This window comes from Maylandia zebra, linkage group LG18 (assembly GCF_041146795.1).
Source record: "Maylandia zebra isolate NMK-2024a linkage group LG18, Mzebra_GT3a, whole genome shotgun sequence".
In the NCBI taxonomy this organism is placed as follows: Eukaryota; Metazoa; Chordata; class Actinopteri; order Cichliformes; family Cichlidae; genus Maylandia; species Maylandia zebra.
The window spans coordinates 14954709-14977313 of record NC_135184.1 but is presented as its reverse complement, the minus strand read 5'-3'; the positions used below and the strand labels follow the sequence as shown (position 1 = coordinate 14977313).

Here is a 22605-nt window from a genome sequence, read left to right as displayed (position 1 = left end):
TGCCTCTCTGTCCAAAATGGGTTTAAAAACATGAACAACTGTGGGATGGGATGCTGTTTGTCTGTGATTTGAACCGGGGGAACAAATTACAGCAGGATCAGTCTGATAATATTTGTATCCCACTGTAACATTATTATATAAAGAGCTAACATCTCCAAAATGTCAAGAGTAGTTAGTGGTTACAAGAAGTGTTTGTGAACTAAAAATCAAGAATGTGGGATACTGTTTGTCCGTGATTTGGAGAACCCAATGCGTGCTCCCGACAGAGAAAACTAATTCTGCAGGGGAGACCTACCTTGGCACTTGTGCAGGTGAAGCCAAAGGGAAGATATGCTTCACCATATTTTCTAGTCTTTGGCTTAGAAGGAAGTTTGTTTGAAAACATATTTGGCTATGCTTCATCTCCTGCTTTGCGTTTGTGTGGGAGCCCCGTCAAAAGTTCTGTCCATTATGCTAGCAGTGTCCAAGTGTTTTTTTTTTCCTTTTCATACTGCGCCCCCTAGGGGGCGGGCCCCACACTTTGGGAACCTCTGAGTTAACCTTACCTGATCAGATAGAAGTTGGATGGATGTAAAAAATAAAATAAAATAAAAATAGAAGATAGCTGCTTCAATACAAAAAATTACAATAAATTAATTGCTCCAGGGTGTTGCTTGATTGTTGGGGGTGTTCTCTGTATTATTGAAGGATCTACCTTACAAAATAAAGCGCACCGAGGTTACCGCTGTTGTGATTTGGCGTTATATTTCAACAAACTTTGTTGCTCTCCCTGTTATATGCTACAAGAAGCGTATTCTCGCGATGTCTCGCGATGATCACCGAAGGCGTTCAGCTAACCTGTCAAAGCAGCTATCCGTACTCGGCTGAAGGAGGAGGTGGGCTGAAGTGAGCAGAAACAAGGTCTAGCAGACTGTTTGTCTTACAGTTTATTCTAAAGCTCGGTGAAAGTTTAAATCCCTTAAATATACTGCTGCAGGTCTGACTCCGCTGCACATTATTTAAAGAGAAGCAGTTTTACTTTGTTCCAGTAGAGCAACAACTTAACGCGTACAGTGCTGGTCTGAAGGGTTTTTTTCATCGAGCATACAGCAAAGATTTGAGTAAGTAAATGCAACTTTTCAAAGTGTGGCTCGGGGCTTGTACTTGGCAGTCCAAAGGTCCCGCTCTGGTATGCACTGTAAAGTCAGCAGAGTGAGCGAATGCGTTGTCTTTTTGCCAACACACACGCACTCACACATGTGTCTGATGTGTAACAGTGCTGCACGGCACGGCCGAAACTTTACACGGGAACTATAAAACAAAGGATGGATGTTGTTATTTGGCTTCACTGATCGGTAACCAGGCTCAGCGGTCACGTGACGGCGACTGTCAAGCCTACAACAGCTCTCAGGGTCAGCTCAGGTCTTCCGCGCGTGCACATTCAGAGGGTGGAGTTGCTAACAGATGACAGTGGCAAACATTGACAGGTCTACAGGGGCCCATTTGTTACTCAGTGCTGGTTTAAATCATGTTTTATGTAAAGGGTCGTGGGTAATCCTCTTATATACAGTCTATGAGTAATCCTAAATAAATATGAGGAATTGAGTCGATAACAGAAGCTGAAAGAAGCAGACCTGCTGCAGCCAAAGGCGGGAATGAAAGATGCCTGCTGTTTGTGTTCACAAGCTGAGCAACGTCAGTGACCCTCAGAAATGTATAAGTTTGTTTACTTACAAAGAAATGAACAGTCTCTAATTTAAATGGAAGCTTCATTTTAATAGAGCGAGACAGAATGTCAACCAAAGATCTAGAAAAAGATCACATCGCATTATAAATTATAAATTAATTTGGACGTCAGTGGACGGGGCCATGCACCATAATATCTTGGACTAAAACCTCCTTTTCCCAGCAAGAACACTGAAGATGGGTCATCCAGCATAAAAATGACCCAAAACATACCACCAAGCACATTGAGGTCATTGAGGGGAAACTCCCATTTCTTTGGAAGTGAGCAAACTTTCAAATTCAGCTGGGGATCAGATAATTGTTTCCCCCTGTGTAAATCATGGCTACATCTGCAAGGCATGTACAGCGTCGTCATATCGAGGTAAAAACTAGTTTGAGATTCTTTTAAATGAGTTGCTATTTTATGTTGAAAAGAAGCCTCGTGGGTGCAGACATGAAACTGTAGGTAATGTCATTTTTAAGAAGGAGCAGCTCTGCTTTACAGTCATGGGATGACCAAATTCCTCAATTATCTCAATGATCTTTCTATAAAAACTGAAATATTTGTCTGAGAGATGTAAAAAATAAATAGATGTAAAAAATAAATAAAAAATGATACTGTATGTCTTTTCAGGTTGTGGGAAATCTTGAACACTCCTCATAGCATCATGTCTGAGTTGAGCGGGAGGGTCCAGACCGTGCTGGGTTTAGTAGATCCAGACCAGCTTGGCCGTACTATGACCCACGAGCACCTGACCATGAGCTTCGAGTGCTGCTTCTCGCCCCCTCCCCCAGGAGACGAGGCAGTGGCAGAGAACCCGTTTCAGATGCAGCACATGTTCTGGCTCAGGCAAAACCCGTACAGCTCCCCCGAGAACCTGCTCCTGAAGCAGGAGACCGCCGCTGTGCGGGACGAGCTGCTGGCCTACAGGAGAGCCGGCGGGGGAACGATAGTGGAGAACACCACCACTGGAATCGAACGGGACCTTCCCACCCTCCGACAGCTGGCCAAGGACACCGGGGTCCACATCATTGCAGGTGCAGGGTACTACGTGGACTGCACCCACTCTGAGGCCACCAAAGGAATGAGTGTGGAGAAGGTGCGTCCCAGTTTGTGGTGGGGTTTGGAGCTCACACACCTTTGTTAGAAAGTTTTAAGCATGCTTGTTTCAGTATGTGAGGATTTTTTTTTCATGCCTTTTGATTGATTTGAATGGATTTCTGACAACGTTGTCTAGTCTTTTGGTAGCTACACCTGAGAATGACCCTGAGAATACCGTACTCAGCGATATTTAGACACACTATAACTATGCTTTCATCATCTCCTTCAATCCTTAGTAAAGGGAAAGAGGGAAATTAGAAAACGTATTCTCAATAAATGAACACACGCCAGCTCCTCATTTCCTGACCTTCAGCTTACAGACATCATCATCAGTGAGGTCCTTCACGGCGCTGACGGCACAGACATCCGTTGCGGTGTGATCGGTGAGATCGGCACCAGCTGGCCCATCACGGAGAGCGAGACTAAGGTGCTGCGAGCCTCGGCGCACGCTCAGGCTCAGCTGGGCTGTCCTGTTATCATCCATCCTGGCCGGGATCACGCCGCTCCAGCTGAGATCGTTCGGATACTCCAGGAGGCCGGGGGTGACATCAGCAAAACTGTTATGTCTCACCTAGACAGGTGAGATGTCACTAAAATAAAGTCATTAAGATACAGCGAAAATTAGGGCGCCGTTTTCCTGTCAAACACACAATTTCCTGTGACACGTGCCCTCTCTGACATTTAATTTGAAACATTTTTTATTTCAGTATCTTAATACATTTTAGTGATTTAGCAGATGGAAGGGGAAAAAGCCTGGACCTTGGTGTCCTTGGTCAGGCTCGTGAGACTGTGTTGCCAGTGACTGCTTGAAATGATGCTGTTTGCTCCATATTTCCTAATTTTTAGCTGCTGAAGGCTTTCTGGTTCTCAGACTTGAGTTACAGCTGGCCAAAAAGTCCTGAGACACCCCTCATTTCTTTTTCTTTGGCTGCTATTTCAGTAATTTTATACCTTTTATATGTATACCTGACCATATTTAGAGGAATGCTTTTTTAACTACTTAACACGGGCCCATCTAAATTAAGGGATGAATCAGTGTTGTATGTGTATAACATGCAACTTAGCAAAGATCCAGTTTTAAATTGTATCTTTAGGATTTGTTGTGAGCCGCCAAAAACACATAATTTGTTCCAACTTTTTTAGTTGAACCTATGAAAATGTCAAAAATAAAACAGTTTGATAGGCACAATGTATTATTTTTACACAAACAAGGTTGCTCTTAGCCTAAAACTGATAGCTTTTTGAATATCTCAGCATGATGTGCAGTGAATCTTAAAAAATCTTTAGGAAACTGAAGAAGTGGAAGTGCTATGTACAGCAGATGAACAAGATGTGAAAGTCATGAACTTAAGACATAATAAAAAATCGAACAAAAGTCTGACACAGGACCTCAGAGATGCATCTGGTCCTTCTGTTCACTGAAGCCTCATCAGAAATGGTTTCAGTGGAGGGGAGCATGTCAAGAAGCTAGGGCTGCTCGATTATGGCAAAAATGATAATCACGATTATTTTCACTGAAATTGAGATCACGATTATTTGACGATATTTATTTCGTCCGCCAGAGCTTATATTATTTTTTTACATGCTGTAGTGCCATTTGTGGGAGCATTTCAAGTTGCTATACATCAATACAACTGTTATAGCCCATATTTTAAAAATGTGTATGCATTAAGTCCTTAGTAACTACATTAATTGCAAAAAAGTGCAATAAATTACAAAAAAAATTGAAAATCGTTTTTGTTTTTACATATATTTCTACTTGGAGAAATTTAAGAGGTTTATCCCTCAAAACTTTAAATACAAAAAAGTTGCAAAAAATAGTTTACAACAACAGGAAATTTATTTTGAGTGTCTTCATAGTTTTATTTTTGGAGATACAGCAATTTTTATATACTGCAGGAAAAACAAAAAAACAATCCTATGATGCAAATTTGCAAAGAATGTGCATGTGCATCAAAATAAACTATTTCCAGCAGTGCAATTCGAGTTCTAAGGCCTACAAGTAAAAAACTACATTTTCCGCAAAAATGACGTCACTTGCGATAGTTCACGTTGACGTCTTTTTCAATGTGGGAAGTGTTAAGAACAGCTGATCGGATCGGCAAAGCGTGTTTCTGGAATATTATGTTTTTGTTCTTGCAAGCTCTTTTTATGCAATTTTTGCAAAGCTATATGTGGAAGGAAACCGTGACCGAGGACAAGCTGATGGCATAAGATGTAAGTACAACTCCTCTGGTTTCATATGGAAAAAAATTTATTGTGCTAGCTTAGCGTTCAGGTTCTACAGGGATTTAAAAATAGTTACACAAAACGAGCATGCTGCTCTGACCGGCTTTAAAGGTTTAACAATAACAATGTATTGAATAATGACTTTAAAAAATAATATAAAATAGTGTGCAAATACTGATAACAGTGCAAATGTTTGCAATATAAGAAATAAATGAAAAATGTGAACTTTGCAGTGTTGCTCTGTGGTGCAGCTACGACACCATAGCAAAGTTTACACACTGTGTCTACTTGATCCACGTCTGACTCCGCGAAGCCATAATGTTTCCACACCACTTAAGTTTTTTTTTTTTTACCTCTCTTTTCAACCAACGGCAGTCACTCTCCTCTCCAAATAACTTCTGCTTAGCTTTCCGAGCTTCCCTCGGGTCCTCTTAATTGTTGTGACGCGTGTTCGAAATGCAGAGCAGTGCGCTTGATTTGCCACATGGAGCAGCGCGAGAGTAAAGCATGAGGGAGGGGCTAATAATCGGCTCAGTCATTTTTAATGATCGTTGAAAGCCCAGATCGTAATCGTGATTAAAATTCGATTAATTGAGCAGCCTTACAAGAAGCCTTTTCATTAGGGAAGGGAAATGAGGAGAAAGTGATTGAGGTGTGCCAAATTACAGAAGAATAGGAATGAATATCAGTGGTAACAGGTTTCATGGATTGATAATTCAAATTTCAAAAAGCGCCATCTTTTTTCTGATCCGCCATGCATCATTATCTGGAAAGCAACTTTGCAACAGCTTCGTTTTTCCAAACAAAGCATCATAACTATCAGCTTTATTTTGGCCTTTTTAAAAGGACGATATTGGATGAAGGTGAGCTGCTGGAGTTTGCTAAGTTGGGGAGTTACCTGGAGTATGATCTGTTTGGAACTGAGATGCTGAACTATCCGTACAACCTGGACGTGGACATGCCCAGCGACAGCCAGAGAGTGAAAGCGTGAGTAAGGATTTCTTCTGTGTGTGCGTGTTGTTCACTATTTTGAAACCTCCAGGAATCCGTGTCCAGTCCAGTAATAGAAATCCTTGTGTTTGGAGCTTAACTCCACCTTAAATCTTTTACTTTCACTATAAAGAAGAGCTCATTGTGTAGTTGTTTTTTAAAGTAACACAAATTTCCCATAACGTTAAGAGAGCTGAATAAGTTATGCTCATGTATATATGTTGTTCCTATATATGAATGAAGGCTAAAAGACCGAGGCCCCTCATTTTTCACCCCACTGTTTTCTCGTGTTCAGCCTGGCGTTTCTGGTGAAGGAGGGCTATGAGGACAAGATCGTGATCGCTCATGACATCCACACCAAGAACCGCCTGACCAAGTACGGCGGCCACGGCTACTCTCACATCCTGAAGAACATCGTGCCAAAGATGCTGACGAGGGGCATATCGCAGCACCAGGTGGACAAGATCCTTATCGACAATCCTAAATGCTGGTTGACCTTCAAATAATTAAAAAAATAGAGGCGCGAGGAGGGCGAATTCACCCGGCTATTATTCGTCTTCTGATGACGACTCGTAATGAATACTGATCACGATCCGGAGTCATGCATTAATGTGTTCTTGGGCTCATATAGCAACGGGCTTGCCACCGTTGTATGTAAATTTTTCTTTAATTTCACAGTTTTCAGCAAAACAAAACGTCCATTATATTTCAAAGGAAAATAATTACAGGCTTTTGGATTTTTATAGAGGCTCTTTTAGTGCAAAACATGTTCTCTTTGTTTAAATATTTGTGATTATACATGATTCACTTTGTAAGCAAATTAATAAAGGAGGCCTTGCAGGGTCACGGTGCCTGTTATGGCACGAGAAAATCTTTTGCTCGTCAGTAGAAGTGTGATCGCAATCCAAGATAAATATTTCCAGGTGCTCACAAACACGGTGCTAATTGATTTTTTTCAATTTTTTTTATTGTTATTTGTAATTTCAATGTCATAGCTGCTCTCTTTGTATTCGTAGGCGACACTTATGCAAACACGTTATATGGAAGGGAAATAATGAGCGCATTACTAATCAGTATGCTGCTCTGCTCTTGACACAATGTGGCTGTGTTAGATGAGTTGTCCTGTTGCCCCTCGGTGGGTGTCTGCGTGTCTATGGGAGGCTGACTGGCTGGCAGGCCCGGATGAAGGACATGTTCTCCTCTCATCTGGGAACAGGTGGCCTCGCAGGGTGACTTCGCCACATGATCAATGGTGCGATCGCCACAGCTGACTGTGCGGCGTGAACAACTATCTAACTTTGATTAATCTTCTGGGGAGGATTACAAAGTGAGCGTGAGAATTTAATACCGCACTACATTTTACATCTGAATTGACAGTCGACTCTGGAGGAGTTTAATAATCAGCAAGCAGATTGATGAGCGTTATATAACATTTCTGTCAGCGGTGGCTGTCCAGTTTTGTGACTAACCACCAGACCACCATGTTGTCTCAACCAGATGCCATGTTGACACACGCAAGAAAAACGAGTTACACTGATGAATTCGTGCATCAGTACGAATGGCCCTTTACAGTTTTTTCTTGTCAAGTCTCCTAATGTTGCACAGTGTTAAAACGTCATTTTGATTAAACATGCATAACTACAGCTTTTCAACATTTTCATCCAAATTTCACCCACTGTGACTCTTTTTTTGCCTTTAAATAAAGCACACAAATGGTTTAACAGCACTGTAAGCGGTCATGTGAATATATATGTATATATAATATCATATTTGCACCTATAGGTGAGTCATCACATTATAAACTTTCCATCTACAGGGACATGTGTAACCACACGAGCTACCGTCTGCAAACTTAATTCATAAAGCACGACATTTCATTCAGGGAGCACGAGCAACACTAATCAATGTGACAAGGGTACAAGTGGGTGCTGTACAAATTAAAACTGTTATTTTGGTTTTGTAATTACACTGTCAGCTCGTCGCTATTGCCCAGCACAGTTTTCTGTTTTTGCATGACCTCCTCCACATCACTGCTGATTCTGTTTGAGTTATAGAAACGGTGAGCTCTGCCTCTAATAATCCAGCTGACATTGAACTGAGCACGAGCGGTGAAGCAAGCTATATGCAGAGAAGCTCTTTTATCCTCCCAGTCTCTCTCTCTCTCTTTCTCGTCTCTTCAGCAGATCTGTCCGTGTTTCAATCAGCGTACAACATGAAGCCGGAGAAGGTGCTGTACTTGTTATTGTTGCCCCCGTGCGCCTTTCCGCCGTCCAGCTTAATATAAATCTCGTCCCCGGGCTCCAGGTGAAGAACCACACTGTTGCTGGCGTAGTCGTAGTTCTGGTCGGCGTCTTGGGCGATGGCGCTGGCTCTCACCTGAAAGGCAAATGTGACAGTTTGTGAAACGGCTTCGTTTCGAAATCAGAACCGCGGACAGCTCCACGTCTTATCTTGATTTGAAGCTTTAAAAATCCCTCACGTAACTTTGTTTGTTTCACAATACCCAGGAAGTGTCGCTCTGCGACTTGTGCGTAAAAATCTCAAAAAGTCTACTTTTTTGCAAGCAAACTAATATCAAAATAATCAAGCTTTTTTATCTTTTTTTTTTATAAAGCAGTCGTGAGTTGTCCTACCTGGTTGTTTTTACAGAGGTCAGCCCACATGCTTGTTCCATCCCCGCCTCTCATCAGCACATGGTAAACAAAGAAGTAAATCCCCGGTATCGAACAGGTGAATTTCCCGCTAGAGGGATCATAGTGGTTTCCAAGGTTTGTAACAACATCGTCAAATTTCAGTATTTCATATCCCTCGTGCTGCTTCTTCAGTCCTGCGTAAAAGGCTATCTTGGGGACGGTGTTGTAAGTGGCTGCACTGATGGCACCGTTTGGCCCGTTCGCTCCCGGTGCCCCCGGTAGACCCGGAGGGCCAGGTGGCCCCCTCTCCCCGGGCGGACCGGCAGGTCCAGGTGGCCCGGGTTCGCCCATCGAACCCCTGGGACCCATCCTCCCGACGCGTCCCGGCTCTCCTTGAGGACCCTGAATGAACGTGGGAAGCGACTGAACCAGGCGGTTGTCTTTGATCGGGTTGGTTGCCTTGGCTGTAGCCGTAGCTGCGGTCCCGTGGGAGTCGCACACCATTTGACAGGATCCGAGCATCTCATAGCGGGCAGGAGTTCCGGCGGAGTTCACCACCACCGGAATCAGAACCACCAACCCCAGCACCAGCGCGACGCCACAAACACCAGATGCGATCATCTGCGCTCTTCGGATTCGCTGTGATCTCCCGGGTGGATGGTCTTCCAGCCTGCCTGCGGAGGATAGGTTTGCTGAGGGAAGAATTTGACCTGCTCCTGCACAGCCCTGCAACTTATGGAGACAAAATAGTCCTTTAAATATTTGTGCGCGAAAGTAACCATCCACAACTTTTTTTAATGCCTCTCTTTAAGCGTCGAACTGGTTCATCTCCACTTTCTCAACGCGTGAAAGAGCATCAGTCGTTTGGAATCGCTTGGAGGAAGATGCCAGTCTGCGTTATGCGGTGCAAAGTTTCTGCCTTCCACGGTGCCAAAGGAGAGAGTGGATAAGAAATTAACCGTTACTCGATTCTGGGTTTGAAGAGTGGGAGGAGGGATGGATGGAAGTGATGGATGGAATACAATCGGTGCGTTTCTTCAGTCAAAAGAGAGAAGGTGAACGACAGACAAACACTGATGCAACTCTGAAGCACTGAAACGTGACTATTTTATTTTATGCAGTCGATTTTGAAATAAGGGAGCAACTTTACTTTAAAAAATACAAACATTTAATGCAGAGGGCTTTGCATTACTTTCATTGATTATTGTAGCGTTACATCCCACAACATTTTATCAGCGCCTATTGGAACAGCTCTAAAGGTCCTCAGCATAATTAGGACCATTTAAGACAAAAAAGCTATACCCCTTTGACACCTGGTCACACCTCAGCGGCTCCCTGTGTCCAATTTATCATTTGGAAAAAATCCATACAGCCACTGATAGAAAGAGGAGAGTCACTAGGAGCTGGCAGTGAAGGATGACTTTGCACAGATATAGTCATGAAATGAATGCTGAGGCAATTCGATGGGAAATAGGCTGAAGTTACTTATTAATTGCCAGTGGGAATTTACCATTTGCATCCATTAGTTTAAGAAAAATGTTGTAATATTGTCCTATTAACCCGATTCAAATGGCCCCAGCCATTTCTCAGTGCCCCATGCAGATAAAAGTTAAGCACTTCTAAAGCTTCTGTGAGATTTGAGTGATGAAGGGCTAATTCCTGGTGAGGAGAGCAGATGATGATGTGCTCATGAATGCAGAGGATGTCACTTTGTCGATGGCACCTCGCTGCCAGGTGGGAAAGATGGATCACAGAGGAAGAAAAAACACGGATGGTCCGGCTTGTTTTGGAGGAGGAAAACTTTGATTACAAATTTTATGGAAGTCAAAATGCAAAGTGTGTTTGTGGGATTGTCGACTCAAAAGTTGCCAGAAGAAAGCTGCTGGCAGTGCTAAAAGTATATGCTGTTTAAATGGTGTAACATTTCACAATGAAAATGGTGTTACTTTACAAACTTAGGTCATCAAACCCATCAACTAAACAGTTCAAAGGTTATATATTTATGCTATGTGTTTATATAAAACCACCTCAGATCAAGGGTTTCACAGAGTCCATCTGGCTTTTTACGTATTCCCAAAGGCTAATCAATACTTTTCTTTCCACATTTATTTCATTTCAAAGCAACAACCGCAATGATAACCGCAGCACCTCAGATCCCTATGTGTGAAAAACTACACGTGTGAGCATTTTTGCAAGGATTTGTTTGTTTGTTTGTTTTATAACAGATTTAAGGGGAATAATGGAAATGGAAATAAAGCCTGCATACATTCACAATCAGAGAAAGCCGCATGTAATGGCATTTAAGCCGGTGTCTGGCTCTGAAGGGCATTCACAGTCAGTTTGAAAAGTGAGCGAGTTAATGTCCAGAATACCGGCTGGCATGTAGCTCGGCCATGAAGGCTCTCCACCTCTGTCTGTCTCAGGCCAGTGAACGATAAAGGGAAAGCAGGCTTTAGATGTGGTTTAAATGATTCATTTAAAAATGAATCAGTTTCTTAGACTGACAATGCATCAAGGCCTCCTCTCTATGAAAGAGGGAGACGAAGTCCTCCAACTGAGGAATAATCAACCAGCTAACAATGACGCATTTTTGATATTCAAGATGAATCTCCTATCAGTATTCTGTTCTATAAATCGATTCTAGTCTATAGTTTCCTTTGCTCATATTGTCCTGAGATCACTCACAGAGCTGAACTACCTGAACACAGTGTTGATGGGGAAAAGAAATATATGAAGCTTAGAATTTGCTGGTATTCTTTATTTAAAGGCCATAAAACATGACATCAGTTTTATGTTTGTTTTTGTTACTTTGAAAAATTCATTTCAAACTTGATGTTTTTTTTAATGGAAAACCCCACAAAGTGAATGTATACTCACTTGCCACTTTATTAGGTATAACATGTTAGTTTTGGGTTGAACCCCACACTGCCTTCAGAGCTGCTTTAGTTCTTCGTGGCAGAGATTCAACAAAAGGCTGAAAATATTCCTCAGAGGTTTTGTCCCATCAGAAGATGGTACACTGTGGTTGTAAATGGATGGACATGGTCAGAGACGATACGAAACGATGCTCAGTTGTTACTAAGGTACCCAAAGTGAGCCAAGAAAATATCCCCCACACAGTTACACAACCATTATCAGCTTAAGTTGTTGTTCCAAGGCATGATGGAGCCATGCTTTCATGTTGTTTATGCCAAATTCTGACCTTACCAACCAAATGGTGCAGCAAAACATGAGACTCATCAAACCAGGGAATGTTTTTCCAATGTTTTGTTGTCCAATTTTGGTGAGCCCGTGGTAATTATAGCTTCAGTGACCCGTTATTAGCTGACAGAAGTGGCACACAGTGTGATCTTTAGAGATGCTCCTCTGCATACCTTCATTGTAATAAGTAGTTATTTAAGTTACTATTGCCTTCCAATCAGCTCAAACTATTCTGGCTATTCTCCTCTGACCTCTGACATCAACAAAGCATTTTCACCCCTAAAACCCCCCAATGAGATATTTGCAGTTGAACGGGTGTACCTGTGGCTGGTGACTATATATTATAACTTCTTAGTTTACTAGGATTGCAAAAAAGTGCTTATTAAACATGGAGTAAGTTAGACTTAGAAATTTAGCATTCATTCAGAGTCATGTTTCTGTCAACCTAACAAGTGTGAACAACTTAAGTCTTTGCTTTGCTTCCGTTTGTGTCAACTCTTGGGAAAATGGCTTTTTAACAGCTAAATTTTCAACACCAGTTGCTAACTTCATCTGCCATTTGGTGCCAGCCAGGTGGTGTTCAGTGACTTTTAGAAGTACAACAGCTCGGTGTCATTTCCTGTGATGAGACAAAAAGGTGTGCTAATTTTATGATTAGCCACACTGATGGAGATGTAAAGAAATAGCATTAATCCCCTCCCATCCCCATTGCACTCAACATTTTACATCTTTAGGTTTTAGAAACCTTCATTGGAGACAACTTAAATTCACAGATAACTTACTGTTAGTGGGGCTGAACCAGCTCACCCCTCCTAATGTCTTCAGGTTTCCGACTCAGTGACGTCTGGTCTGATCGTCATCAGCAGCACATTCGCCCACAATATGTGCTGGTTGCTTTGTGTGCTGATGTCATAATTTAGTCCACATAAAAACAATTTATGAGAGGTGCAACTTCCCTAATCATGATTTTAGATGATGTAGCCTAGCATCATTTTCATGCAATGTTCATGTTTGGACATGCAGCCTTGTCTTGGTCTTCTTCCATTAGTAGAACCATTAAAATAGTTTTTTATGGGTTATTGTAAATTTGTACTAGAGGACATCATCTTTCTGGGAGAAAGTAAAAATTTGGTGTTGCTGACTCTCTAGCCAAATTGGAGGGTCAGATGTCACTGGTACACATATCAGTGGTATTTGACAATGCAGGGAGGCCATACAGGCCACAGGATTCTGGGCACCTTGCAGTCATATGAGCCATGAGGTCTTCTGTATGCCAAAATATTCTAGAGTTAAGTATTAGCCCGTTTATCAGAAAAGCGAAAGAAATTTAGTCATGCAACGGGACAATGATCGCAATGCTTAGCACAGGCGGATAAAATGAAAAAATAAAAAATCAAACAAAAATACTTTCTTCTTTATGTGCATTTCTGCTACAATCAGCTGATTTCAGTTTATGGAAAACAGTGGACTGTCAATAGGGTTGGAGACATGGACATTACTTTCATTTTTATAGCACAAAAGGACGAGAGTGCAAGCATCTGCACAGACTGTATGCTAACGCTAAGCTAACTTTATTTCTACCTGTTCGTGGTTCTAAAGTAGAATCACTGTGGCGATCGCTGTCTGTTTGTGCTGGTTTTCTTCTTGTCGTTGTGTTGCTGGCTTTCTTTTCTTAACTAAGAACAAAAAGAAAAAAATATAGAATCGGGATTTGTGCTGGTGTGTGGGGGTGTAGCCTAAGGTTTGTATTGTTAACTGATAATTATGTGACAATGTGTTTCAGGTCATTTTACAGCGTGATAAGGAATCAATGTAACGAGTAGTGTAACAAAGTGCTTTCTCCAAATGAGTAATTAAGTAATATACTGCATTACTTTTAAGAAAAGTAATGAGTACTGTACAAAATATTCCTCTTTTTTTTTTTTTTTTTTGAGTAATGACACCAACACTGAAGTCCAGACGTCAACCTCATTGAAATGCTGTGGTGGGATCTTGAGAGAGCGGTGCATAAACAAATGCTCACAGATCTGAATGAAGTGAAGCAGCATTATAAAGAAGAGGGGGCCAAAATTCCCCCACAATGATCAGAGAGGCCGATAAAGCCAGAAAACAATCACTTCAAATTCCTGCTACTGAGCTGAGTTTTTCAAAGAGCTGCACAGAGTCCTATGAAAACTTTCTTTTTCACATGAATTCATGTTTTATACTTAAATATACAAAGAAGAATGAATCAAAGGACATTTCCAAGCTTTTGAAAATTTGATAAAGCAGGTTGTAAAGGGTAGAGTGATAGGTTGAGAGGTTTGTTAAGAGTGTAACTAAAAAAGTAATCTACTACATCTAGAACTAATCTTTAAGATTTCTTTTCCTTTAACTGTGCAGTAAGAAAAATGTGTGTATAAATGTAAAATTAACAGGGAATTTTTCTTCTCATTTACTGTTCTCAGTATCTATTTGTGACCCAGTAATGTGCTCGCAAGTACTCGTTAAAATAATGCCTTAATTCTCCAGATATTAAAATTGCTACCTTTTTTCCAGTATGTTTTGTTATGTTATGTTTCACAATATCTAATTTAAGCAGCTGATTCAAAGAAGCAAAATTATACCGTAGATCATAGGTTGTGTGAAAAGTTATTGTAAAGACTCTCTTTACGGTTGAATTGGGATCTATTTTTACTCTTATAGCCTTTCATTTTATCAATTAGGCGTTGTTGCTGATAAGCCGTGGTTCTTAAGGGCACCGTGTGTGAGCTAAAATACATGAACATTTCTAAAAGAACACATTTTCTGTGGGATGGGTGCAAAGTGATAAATAGAATGGTATATAATTGATTAGTATATAAAACGCACATGCACAGTCACACATGCACCAACACAGTGGGACATACTGTGGCGGCTCTGAGTCAGTGAGCACTTGTTAGTGGTCAGGCTCTTTCCCTCCAGTTGGCACAAACCTCCAGTGACTCAGGGAGACTTGTCGACCAAGAGCCAGAGTGAACAGCAGTGTCAAAATTTACCAAAAGCTGTGGGAAGAAGGCACAACTTGTATTAAAAGCTTTTCACAGTATCATGAATCAGAGTCTAAATATTATGTTTTACTTCAAAAAAAAAAAAGAAAAGAAAAAGAAAAAGAGAGAAAGAGACAACTTGCATGTGTCCAAAGCTGACTTTAATGAATCTTTACTCAGCAGCCCACCTCTGCAGCTGTGCGGAGAGATTCCTCTGGCGGTGAGGAGATCTGACAGGTTGTTTTGAGTCTCAGCTTCGGAGTTCATTTACAACCAGTCAGGCAGGAGTCCTCTGGGAATCTGATGATTTTTGACACCCGGACAAGCAGATGTTCAGAGGACATGAATAAAACATACAGCCCATCTGACCACAGATCGGCGGCTTTCCGAGTGTCTAATGAAATATGAGGCGTGATTTCAATTCAACAAGGAAAAAAAAAAAAAAAACTTTGTCAGATAAATGCGATGCCACATGAAATATGTATGACCTTTAGGTAGCCTGACCTGATTGGCTAAGCAGGGTTCAATTGTGGTTATGACAATCAAAGCCGAGACAGGTTTGTCAAGGAATTTATGTGGTGAATGGGAAGGAAAGTGAATGGACCTCTCATAAGCAGTCAGGAATATAAAGAGAAATATTATGTGACCGCTGACGGCAGAGTGTTTATCAACTGATAAAACACCATGTGTGCTGGGTATCTGTGAGGAGATGCATGTACTTTTCACATGCTGCTCTTTCAGAATTTGGTTGTTTATTTTTCTTTCCACTGAAAGCCAGTTTTAAAAAAAAAGAAGAAGAAAAAAAGGGAAAAAAAGGCTGGTCTCAACAGTTCAGCACCACGGGGGGGGAAGCAGCGTGCGTTACCACACAACCCACTCAAAGCTGGTCTTTTACTGTATTTAAGAAGGAGAAGTAATCACAAATGTCCTGGGTGGGACTGGAGAGCAGGGCTTTTCATTCAAGTGAAAATCAGGGCGTGATTGGCTGCGATTGTTTTCTTTGATTTCTTCACTTCATTCCAGTTACCCAGAAAACAGCTGCACTTAAAGCCTTTTTGATATGTGTTCATGTCCTTGCACCGCTGTCCTTGGAGTATATGTCTTCATTAAAAGCTTTAAAAAAGCTCCTTGTTGAGCTCAGATAGTAACCTCGTGAGAGTTTAAAAGAAGAAACTGAATTTAGATTTGTTAAGATGCAAAAGCATTAAGCAAGCTTATAATTCCTAAAAGTGAAAGATGAATAAAAAAGTTTTTAAAAAAGAGCAACCTATTCAGAGCTTCAAGCACATTTTGACTCATGTGCAGAGAAAAACAAGTCCTGGATCAGAGTTCATAAATATGGAATAGTATACACACACGTTGGAACTTCTTTCAGCTATAGATATTTTAGCACCTTCTACAGGCCAGTTTCTGAACTGTATAAACTTTCACATGTAAATTACCAAGTTTCCTCATGTTTCTATAGAAGCGCATCGGAATTTAAGAGAATTATCTCAAAATTTTGAGTTACAGACTTAAACTTCAGAGAATGTGACTCAAGTTTGAGAATATAATATTGGCATAATCATAACATAATATTGAATGTAATTTTTTTTTTTAATTGGCTGATGCAAGTTTCCGTACGTCTCCCTGTAATCCGAGAAGATCAAAATGTCAAAAATCTCACTGAAATCCAAACTGACCAGAAGAGAACAAACAGAAACGGGCTGAGTAAATATCTTTACGAGAAATCTTAGAAAACAAATGCATAAACAGAAATCCACCGTTCCCCCCTTTCAGTGTTTTCCTAAATTTTAGAGAAAAAAAAACAATATCTCAGTAATTTGAGAGTCATTGAAAATCACCTTGTTTCAAACATTAAATCAGACATAAAGTATGTTAGTGGCTTTTGGCGCTATCAACGGGTCATTGTTGTATTTTTATTTGTGTCAAACCAAGTGATCAAAGAGAGCCTGACGTCAGCCAATAATGAGGCTTTTTGATACAAAGTTTTGTTAAATATTAAAAGTGCCAAAGAAAAAAAATCTAAGAACACCTTTAATAACAGTGCTTCAAATTGCTTCTTATTTAATAGCATTAATGACTGGGGTACCATTTCTTGTAACTAATTTCCTAATCATGTTGCCTTCTCTGCGGCATCCTCCTGTCCTCCAGCAGCAGCAGCACAAAGCTGTCATCTCACAAACAGTCTCTGAATAAGATGTTGAATCATGAGCTGCAGCCTGTTAGAGACTCAGTAAGAAGATACTTAGAAAAGTTATATGAATGCTTTGCTTTTTAACATTTTTTTAGAAGTGCAACATAACTACTTAGTCCAGATGACTCACTTGAGATTTAACGGCTTGATAATCAGGTGGAATTGTTATTTCATTCCACTTCACTGTTGGGGGAGGCAATCAGAGATCCAGGGATGAAATGTGGAAGCTGAGAGGAGCTTTAGTTCAAAACAGCAGTTCTTGCAGGTATTAAAAATATATTTAAATTTCTCTACAACATATAAGAACAAGCACAGAACATGAGATTTTTTTTCATAACAGCCACACAGACCGCCCATATGTACAAGGAAAGCATTGCTTGTTGCTTTAATTCTTTCTGGGAATGTAAGCAATGCAGGACAGAATCTGAGATGTATGATATCACGTTAGAAGCTCTTTGGGCTACACAACATAACATCAGTTATTTTCTTCTCTGTCATTCCCGAGCTGCGACATCTGATTTCCGAGGTAGCTGGAGTGCAGCATTATATGCACTGACCCTTTTAAATAAACATAAACATGTAAGGCAGACAGTGGAGGAACAAGAAAAAAATATTTGAAAATGAAAAAATGAACTTTAATGCAGTTTGTCAAAAGTGCATTCAGGTTTTTTACTGTTATGTTCATTTGCAAATTATTTCCAGTGATTTATTATTCAGAATAAAACGGTGTATTCTTTACTCCACTAACGGTGGTTTTTACTTAAGAGTCTAAAAGGTTTTAAGTAACAGATACTTGAGTTCTTCCTTCCCACTGTCGCCAAGTTCTTGCTCTTAGGGTATCATCCTGGAGTTGGAGTTTCCCTCTGATGTTTTGTAAGATTTAACTTACAATATAAAGCGCCTTAAGGGAACTCTTGTTGTGAACTGGCGCTATGTAAATAAATGTGATTACATTTAGAAGTTATGTGGTGGCACTTTTAATAAATACCTGTACCTATAGTAACTCTTATCAAATACAATGTAATCAAATGTAATAGAGAACACTGAATATGATTTTCAGATTCATGTGCATAATACAGACATTAAAGTAATTAAAATATTCTTTATTATATATATATTTTATGAACAACAGCTAACTTCCATGAGAAGTTACACACAAGTTACACACACTTGTGTGCTCACAATAAACTTAATGCATTGCAACCCGAAAAACAGATTTACAACAAAGGATTATGACAAAATTTAATCCCCCATGCAAAAAAAAAAAAAAAGGTAGATTGATTTTCATCGAGATGTCAATCGATGCTCTGTTTTGCTGAAGGCATCAGAGGGCGGAGTGTCACATTTTCTGCCGATGAGATTGAGCGGCAGCGAGGGGCTTAGTGGCAAATACAATCGAGGAGTGTAAACATACCGAGGGCTACAAGAGGCCGATCAATGGCTCCAGTCTGGGATTGATTAATTACCCCAAGAAAGAGACTGAGGTGTGAGGGCACCAGAGAAACCTGATCAGAACAAGATTTATCACCCAATCTCGGTATCATCACTCCACCCCTCTTACTGTTTTCTCTTTTCATACTTTTCCCAATCTGGCCTTCTTAATTTACAGAGCTGAGTGTGTTTCGTAAAAGTCTGAATGGCTCTTTAATATTTTTGACCCCATTTAGAATACGTAAAAAAAAATCAGTTAGGTTAGAGTAAGGTCATAAAATGATAAACATAAGGATATAAAGCTGTTCCGAGATATTTTACAATGAACTTGCAATGGATGTTCATGAATGGAGAGACCTTCTGATAACATCCAGAATAGTCAATGTTGTTATTAAAAATTCTACTGAAATCCTAATATGCTACGTACACCTTCATTTGGGTGCACGATTAAAATAAATAATCAAAATACACTTCTGGGAAATCTGTTAGGTACGCCCTTCTGTCTAATGATATGGTGACCTACTGAAGTTCACACTGAACATCAGAATCATGAAGAAAGGTTATTTAAGTGTCTTTTGATAATGGCGTGTTTGTTCGTACCAGACAGGCTGGTCTGAGCATTTCATAACCTGCTGATCTGCTGGGATTTTCACACATGACTATCTCTGGGGATTACAGCAAATGGTCTGAAAAAGAGGAAACATCCCATGAGCGGCAGTTCGTGGAGTGTAAAATGCCTTGTTGATGCCAGAGTTCAGAGGAGAATGGCTAGACTGCTTCGAGCAGCAACACTAACTCAAATAACCCGTCAGCTCTGCTTCAGCCAAAGTATGCAGAAGAGCATCCCGAGTGCACAAACAGCCAAACATTGAAGCAGATGGGCTACAGCAGCAGAAGACCACACTTTTGTCAGCGTGGGCTCACCAAAATGACGAAAAGCCCCAGCCTACCTCAGCATTATTGCTGACCATGTCCATGCCCTCATGAGGACCCTGTATCCATCTCAAACTGGTTTCTTGAACATGACAATGAGTTGCCTCTACAGTCTCCAGATCTCAACCCAGTAGAGCATCTTTAGGATGTGGTGGAACAGGAGATTCATGTCATGGCTGTGTTGTCAGCAAATCTTAAGCAACTGTGCGATGCTGTCAAGTCAATATCAACCAGAATCACAGAGGAATCTTCCCATCACCTTGCTGAATCTGTGCCATGAATAAATAAGGCAGTTCACTAGTACTGTTACAGTTTTTGAGTTCATGGTGACTCTGGCAGGGGGAAAGTGGCTCTTATATGAAAATGAAAGAACGTCTCTTTTTTCAGCCGGATTAAAATTATGCTCACAGTCAGAAAACTGAGAAAGAAAACGGCAACGGAGCACCTGAATGTGGAAGCAGAAAATCTCCTTCTTTGATTACACCACACCTACTTGTAAATCATTATGTTCAAAACAGTGATTGTAACAGCTAAGTTTAAGTTTAACCTTAAGTAGCAGCCACATACGTCTTCAAGGAAACAATGCAGTGGTTGATTGGAAATGAGGAGTGTTTGTTTCACTCATTTCCACCTCCTACAGTGCATCAGTTTAATTTTCAGAACATTTTACTTTGAGTATGATGACAGCATAGGATGATAAAAGAAGTAGACCAAAATAACTTTGTATTTTGGAGTATTTTACCTTCTTTGTTGACTTGTCTTTTTATACAGTCCAACCCTGTAAGGCTCCACAAAACAAGTGTGACTGCATAGCTTAGTTATCGTACCTGTCACAGTCAAGTGTCCATTTTTTTTTTATCATTGGAAATGAACAATAATAAATTTTAACCAAGTTATTTAATGTTTTTCTAATAAGAAGACAAAAATTACATGCAGCTACTTTGCATTCATACCAAACAGCTAAAGTCAGCAGCTACGCTGTAGCCTGGAGCAGCTAAAGTGTGATTAGTACCCATATACTGCATGTAAAAACTGGACTTAGCCACAATAATATTAACTACTGATTTTTTTAAGCTTTGTTTTGAAGCATATATTTTGGCCTTATGGATTACTATCTTGTTTTTGTTGATTGTTGAGTTTTTCCTTCCCACTGTTGCCAAGTGCTTGCTTAAGCCGGTTGCTGGATTGTTTTTTCCCTCTATTATTGTAGGGTCTTCACCATGCAGTTAATAATTCCTCAAGGCAACAGTTGTTGTGATTTGGCACTATACAAATAAAATGGAATTGTAAAGTATCTTGTGTAAACGTACAAGATAACAAAGAAATAACCAGCATTAGGTTTCCATCCAGGTGAGGACATCAGCAATTACTTGGGCAAAAATAGATTCTGTCTTTACTCAACGCTGATGGCTTCTAAATTTCAGACCCCTTTCTGTCTGCATCATCATATCTTTTCAGATCATGATGTGGCCCTCAGAAGCTCTGTAGGGTAATGCAATCTAAACATGTTAATTTGTGGTCTAAGTTTTGGCATTTTCCCCTGGCAATTTGTGGAGATTTCTTGGAGTCAGCTCTAAGTGGACATTTAAAGAACTGCAGTTTTGTCACATCCATAATAGATTTTTATTTTTATTTTTAGCTTGGACAGTTTCACTAAGCTATTATAATATAAATAATAATAAGCTTAATCCAATAAAAATAAAATAAGACAATAGCTGGCTGCAACCCTTTCTCAGTTAAAACTCACAGTTAAATATTGTTTTGATGTTTTTTTCCCAATAATTAAATGAACTAATTACAAATTAAAGCACCTTTCATATAAGGTTCACATGAGATTTTATGTTAAGTCACTTCACAGCGTTACAATTTTGACCAAACTGGTTATCATCAGTGTCCACGCATACAATATAATGAAGAATTGTCTGTTGTGGAGCAGGGAAATTATTTTACTGCTATTGTTAAATAATTGTCATCATTACCATTGCATTAATAATATAATCTGGAGTTTATATTGCATTCAGGGGTTGAACAGTGTGTGTCTTTCAGAAAGGCTAAAAGTAACAGGACAGGAAACAGGCTTGGAGAGTTTTGCAGAAGTGAAAGTTATTTTGAGCAGCAGGCTAAGACGAGGCTTTAACAATGTAACAGATAGCTTTAAGAAGGTCTTAAGCAGTTATGACTATTTTATACACAATGCATATCTGTGCTTATTAAAGAGTTGGAGCTCGGTCAATTAATTGGGGGTCGGAAGCTTTGTTCGGCGCGATGTTCGGACAATCTATTGTGCAAGTGACTTGGAGCCATAGAAGGAATTGCAATACATGCTTACAAAACACTTATATATCAGATCATTTTATATTAAGCTTTTAAGTAGAAGTTCTTGGTTAAAACATTTATTTAGTAGAAGACATACACATAGTCTCAGTGAGCCTCTGGTCTGGTGAAAGGTCAGAAGTGCAACAGGTGAATTGAGAAAGAGCATTTGAGGACGAGACAGCAGGTTGGAGGTGAAGAGGTGACACAAAGAGCATGTGAGGTCAACACATACACACACATTAGTTAGATTTATTTAGAGGAGAGATTAGTCATGTCTGGTTGTAATTGCAAAAGTGTCTCGGTAAAAGAGGAACCGTCCTTGTTGTCTCGGCAAGAAAGAGGAACAATTTACTTTAAGACAAGAACGGAAAGTACCAGCCATGAAAATAGAAGATGATCTTCTGGGTTAAAAGCCATTGTGGTGTTGATCTGATCTATGTATAAAATGTATCTGTGACGCATGAAGGGGCGTCAGTAAATCAAACCCTGATGCTATAAAATATCTGTTCATGCTTTGATTAAGTTGGAGATTACTTGCTGTCGGCGTACAGAGTATCTTCCCACACGTGTGTTCATTAAAATCATTGTTTGACCAAGACCTTCTGGACCATGGGTGGTTTGTACTCTCCCTCCTCAATTGTGAACCTTAACACTGTCCACAAACACAGCTGAGGCTCAGTAAGATCTTCCAGTCAGTCAAATAAATCTCGTATAAGACTGTACACAGTGAATAAAGACTGGTCATTGTCAAAACCAGGACAGCCACATGACGGCCCTGATGTCTGATGCATGACTGTCCCTCTGTCGCCCTACATCCTCACCCGAACTAATGATGACCTTTGATTCCCAAAAGATGTCAGG

At 40.2% G+C, this 22605-nt stretch overlaps 2 protein-coding genes across 4 annotated transcripts; one reads left to right on the top strand and one right to left on the bottom strand.

Annotated features, from left to right (window-relative positions):
- Window positions 1-798: 798 nt before the first annotated feature.
- pter (phosphotriesterase related) lies at window positions 799-7751 on the top strand. Of its 3 annotated transcripts, none has more exons than XM_004542881.2 (5): window positions 799-875; window positions 2339-2804; window positions 3120-3385; window positions 5882-6022; window positions 6321-7751. In XM_004542881.2, exons 2-5 carry the CDS (start codon window positions 2373-2375, stop codon window positions 6529-6531), a joined length of 1050 nt encoding a protein of 349 aa, XP_004542938.1. In that variant the 5' UTR covers window positions 799-875; window positions 2339-2372; the 3' UTR covers window positions 6532-7751. The 3 variants fall into 3 exon arrangements, with proteins under 3 accessions (XP_004542938.1, XP_004542937.1, XP_004542936.1); XM_004542880.2 differs by having other exon boundaries at window positions 820-900; XM_004542879.3 differs by having other exon boundaries at window positions 825-1100.
- c1ql3b (complement component 1, q subcomponent-like 3b) lies at window positions 7383-9721 on the bottom strand. The gene is made up of 2 exons (XM_004542878.5): window positions 8659-9721; window positions 7383-8401 (listed from the first exon to the last, which is right to left on the bottom strand). The coding sequence occupies exons 1-2, from the start codon at window positions 9277-9279 to the stop codon at window positions 8222-8224; spliced, it is 801 nt and encodes a 266-aa protein (XP_004542935.1). The 5' UTR covers window positions 9280-9721; the 3' UTR covers window positions 7383-8221.
- Between the last annotated feature and the right edge of the window lie 12884 nt (window positions 9722-22605).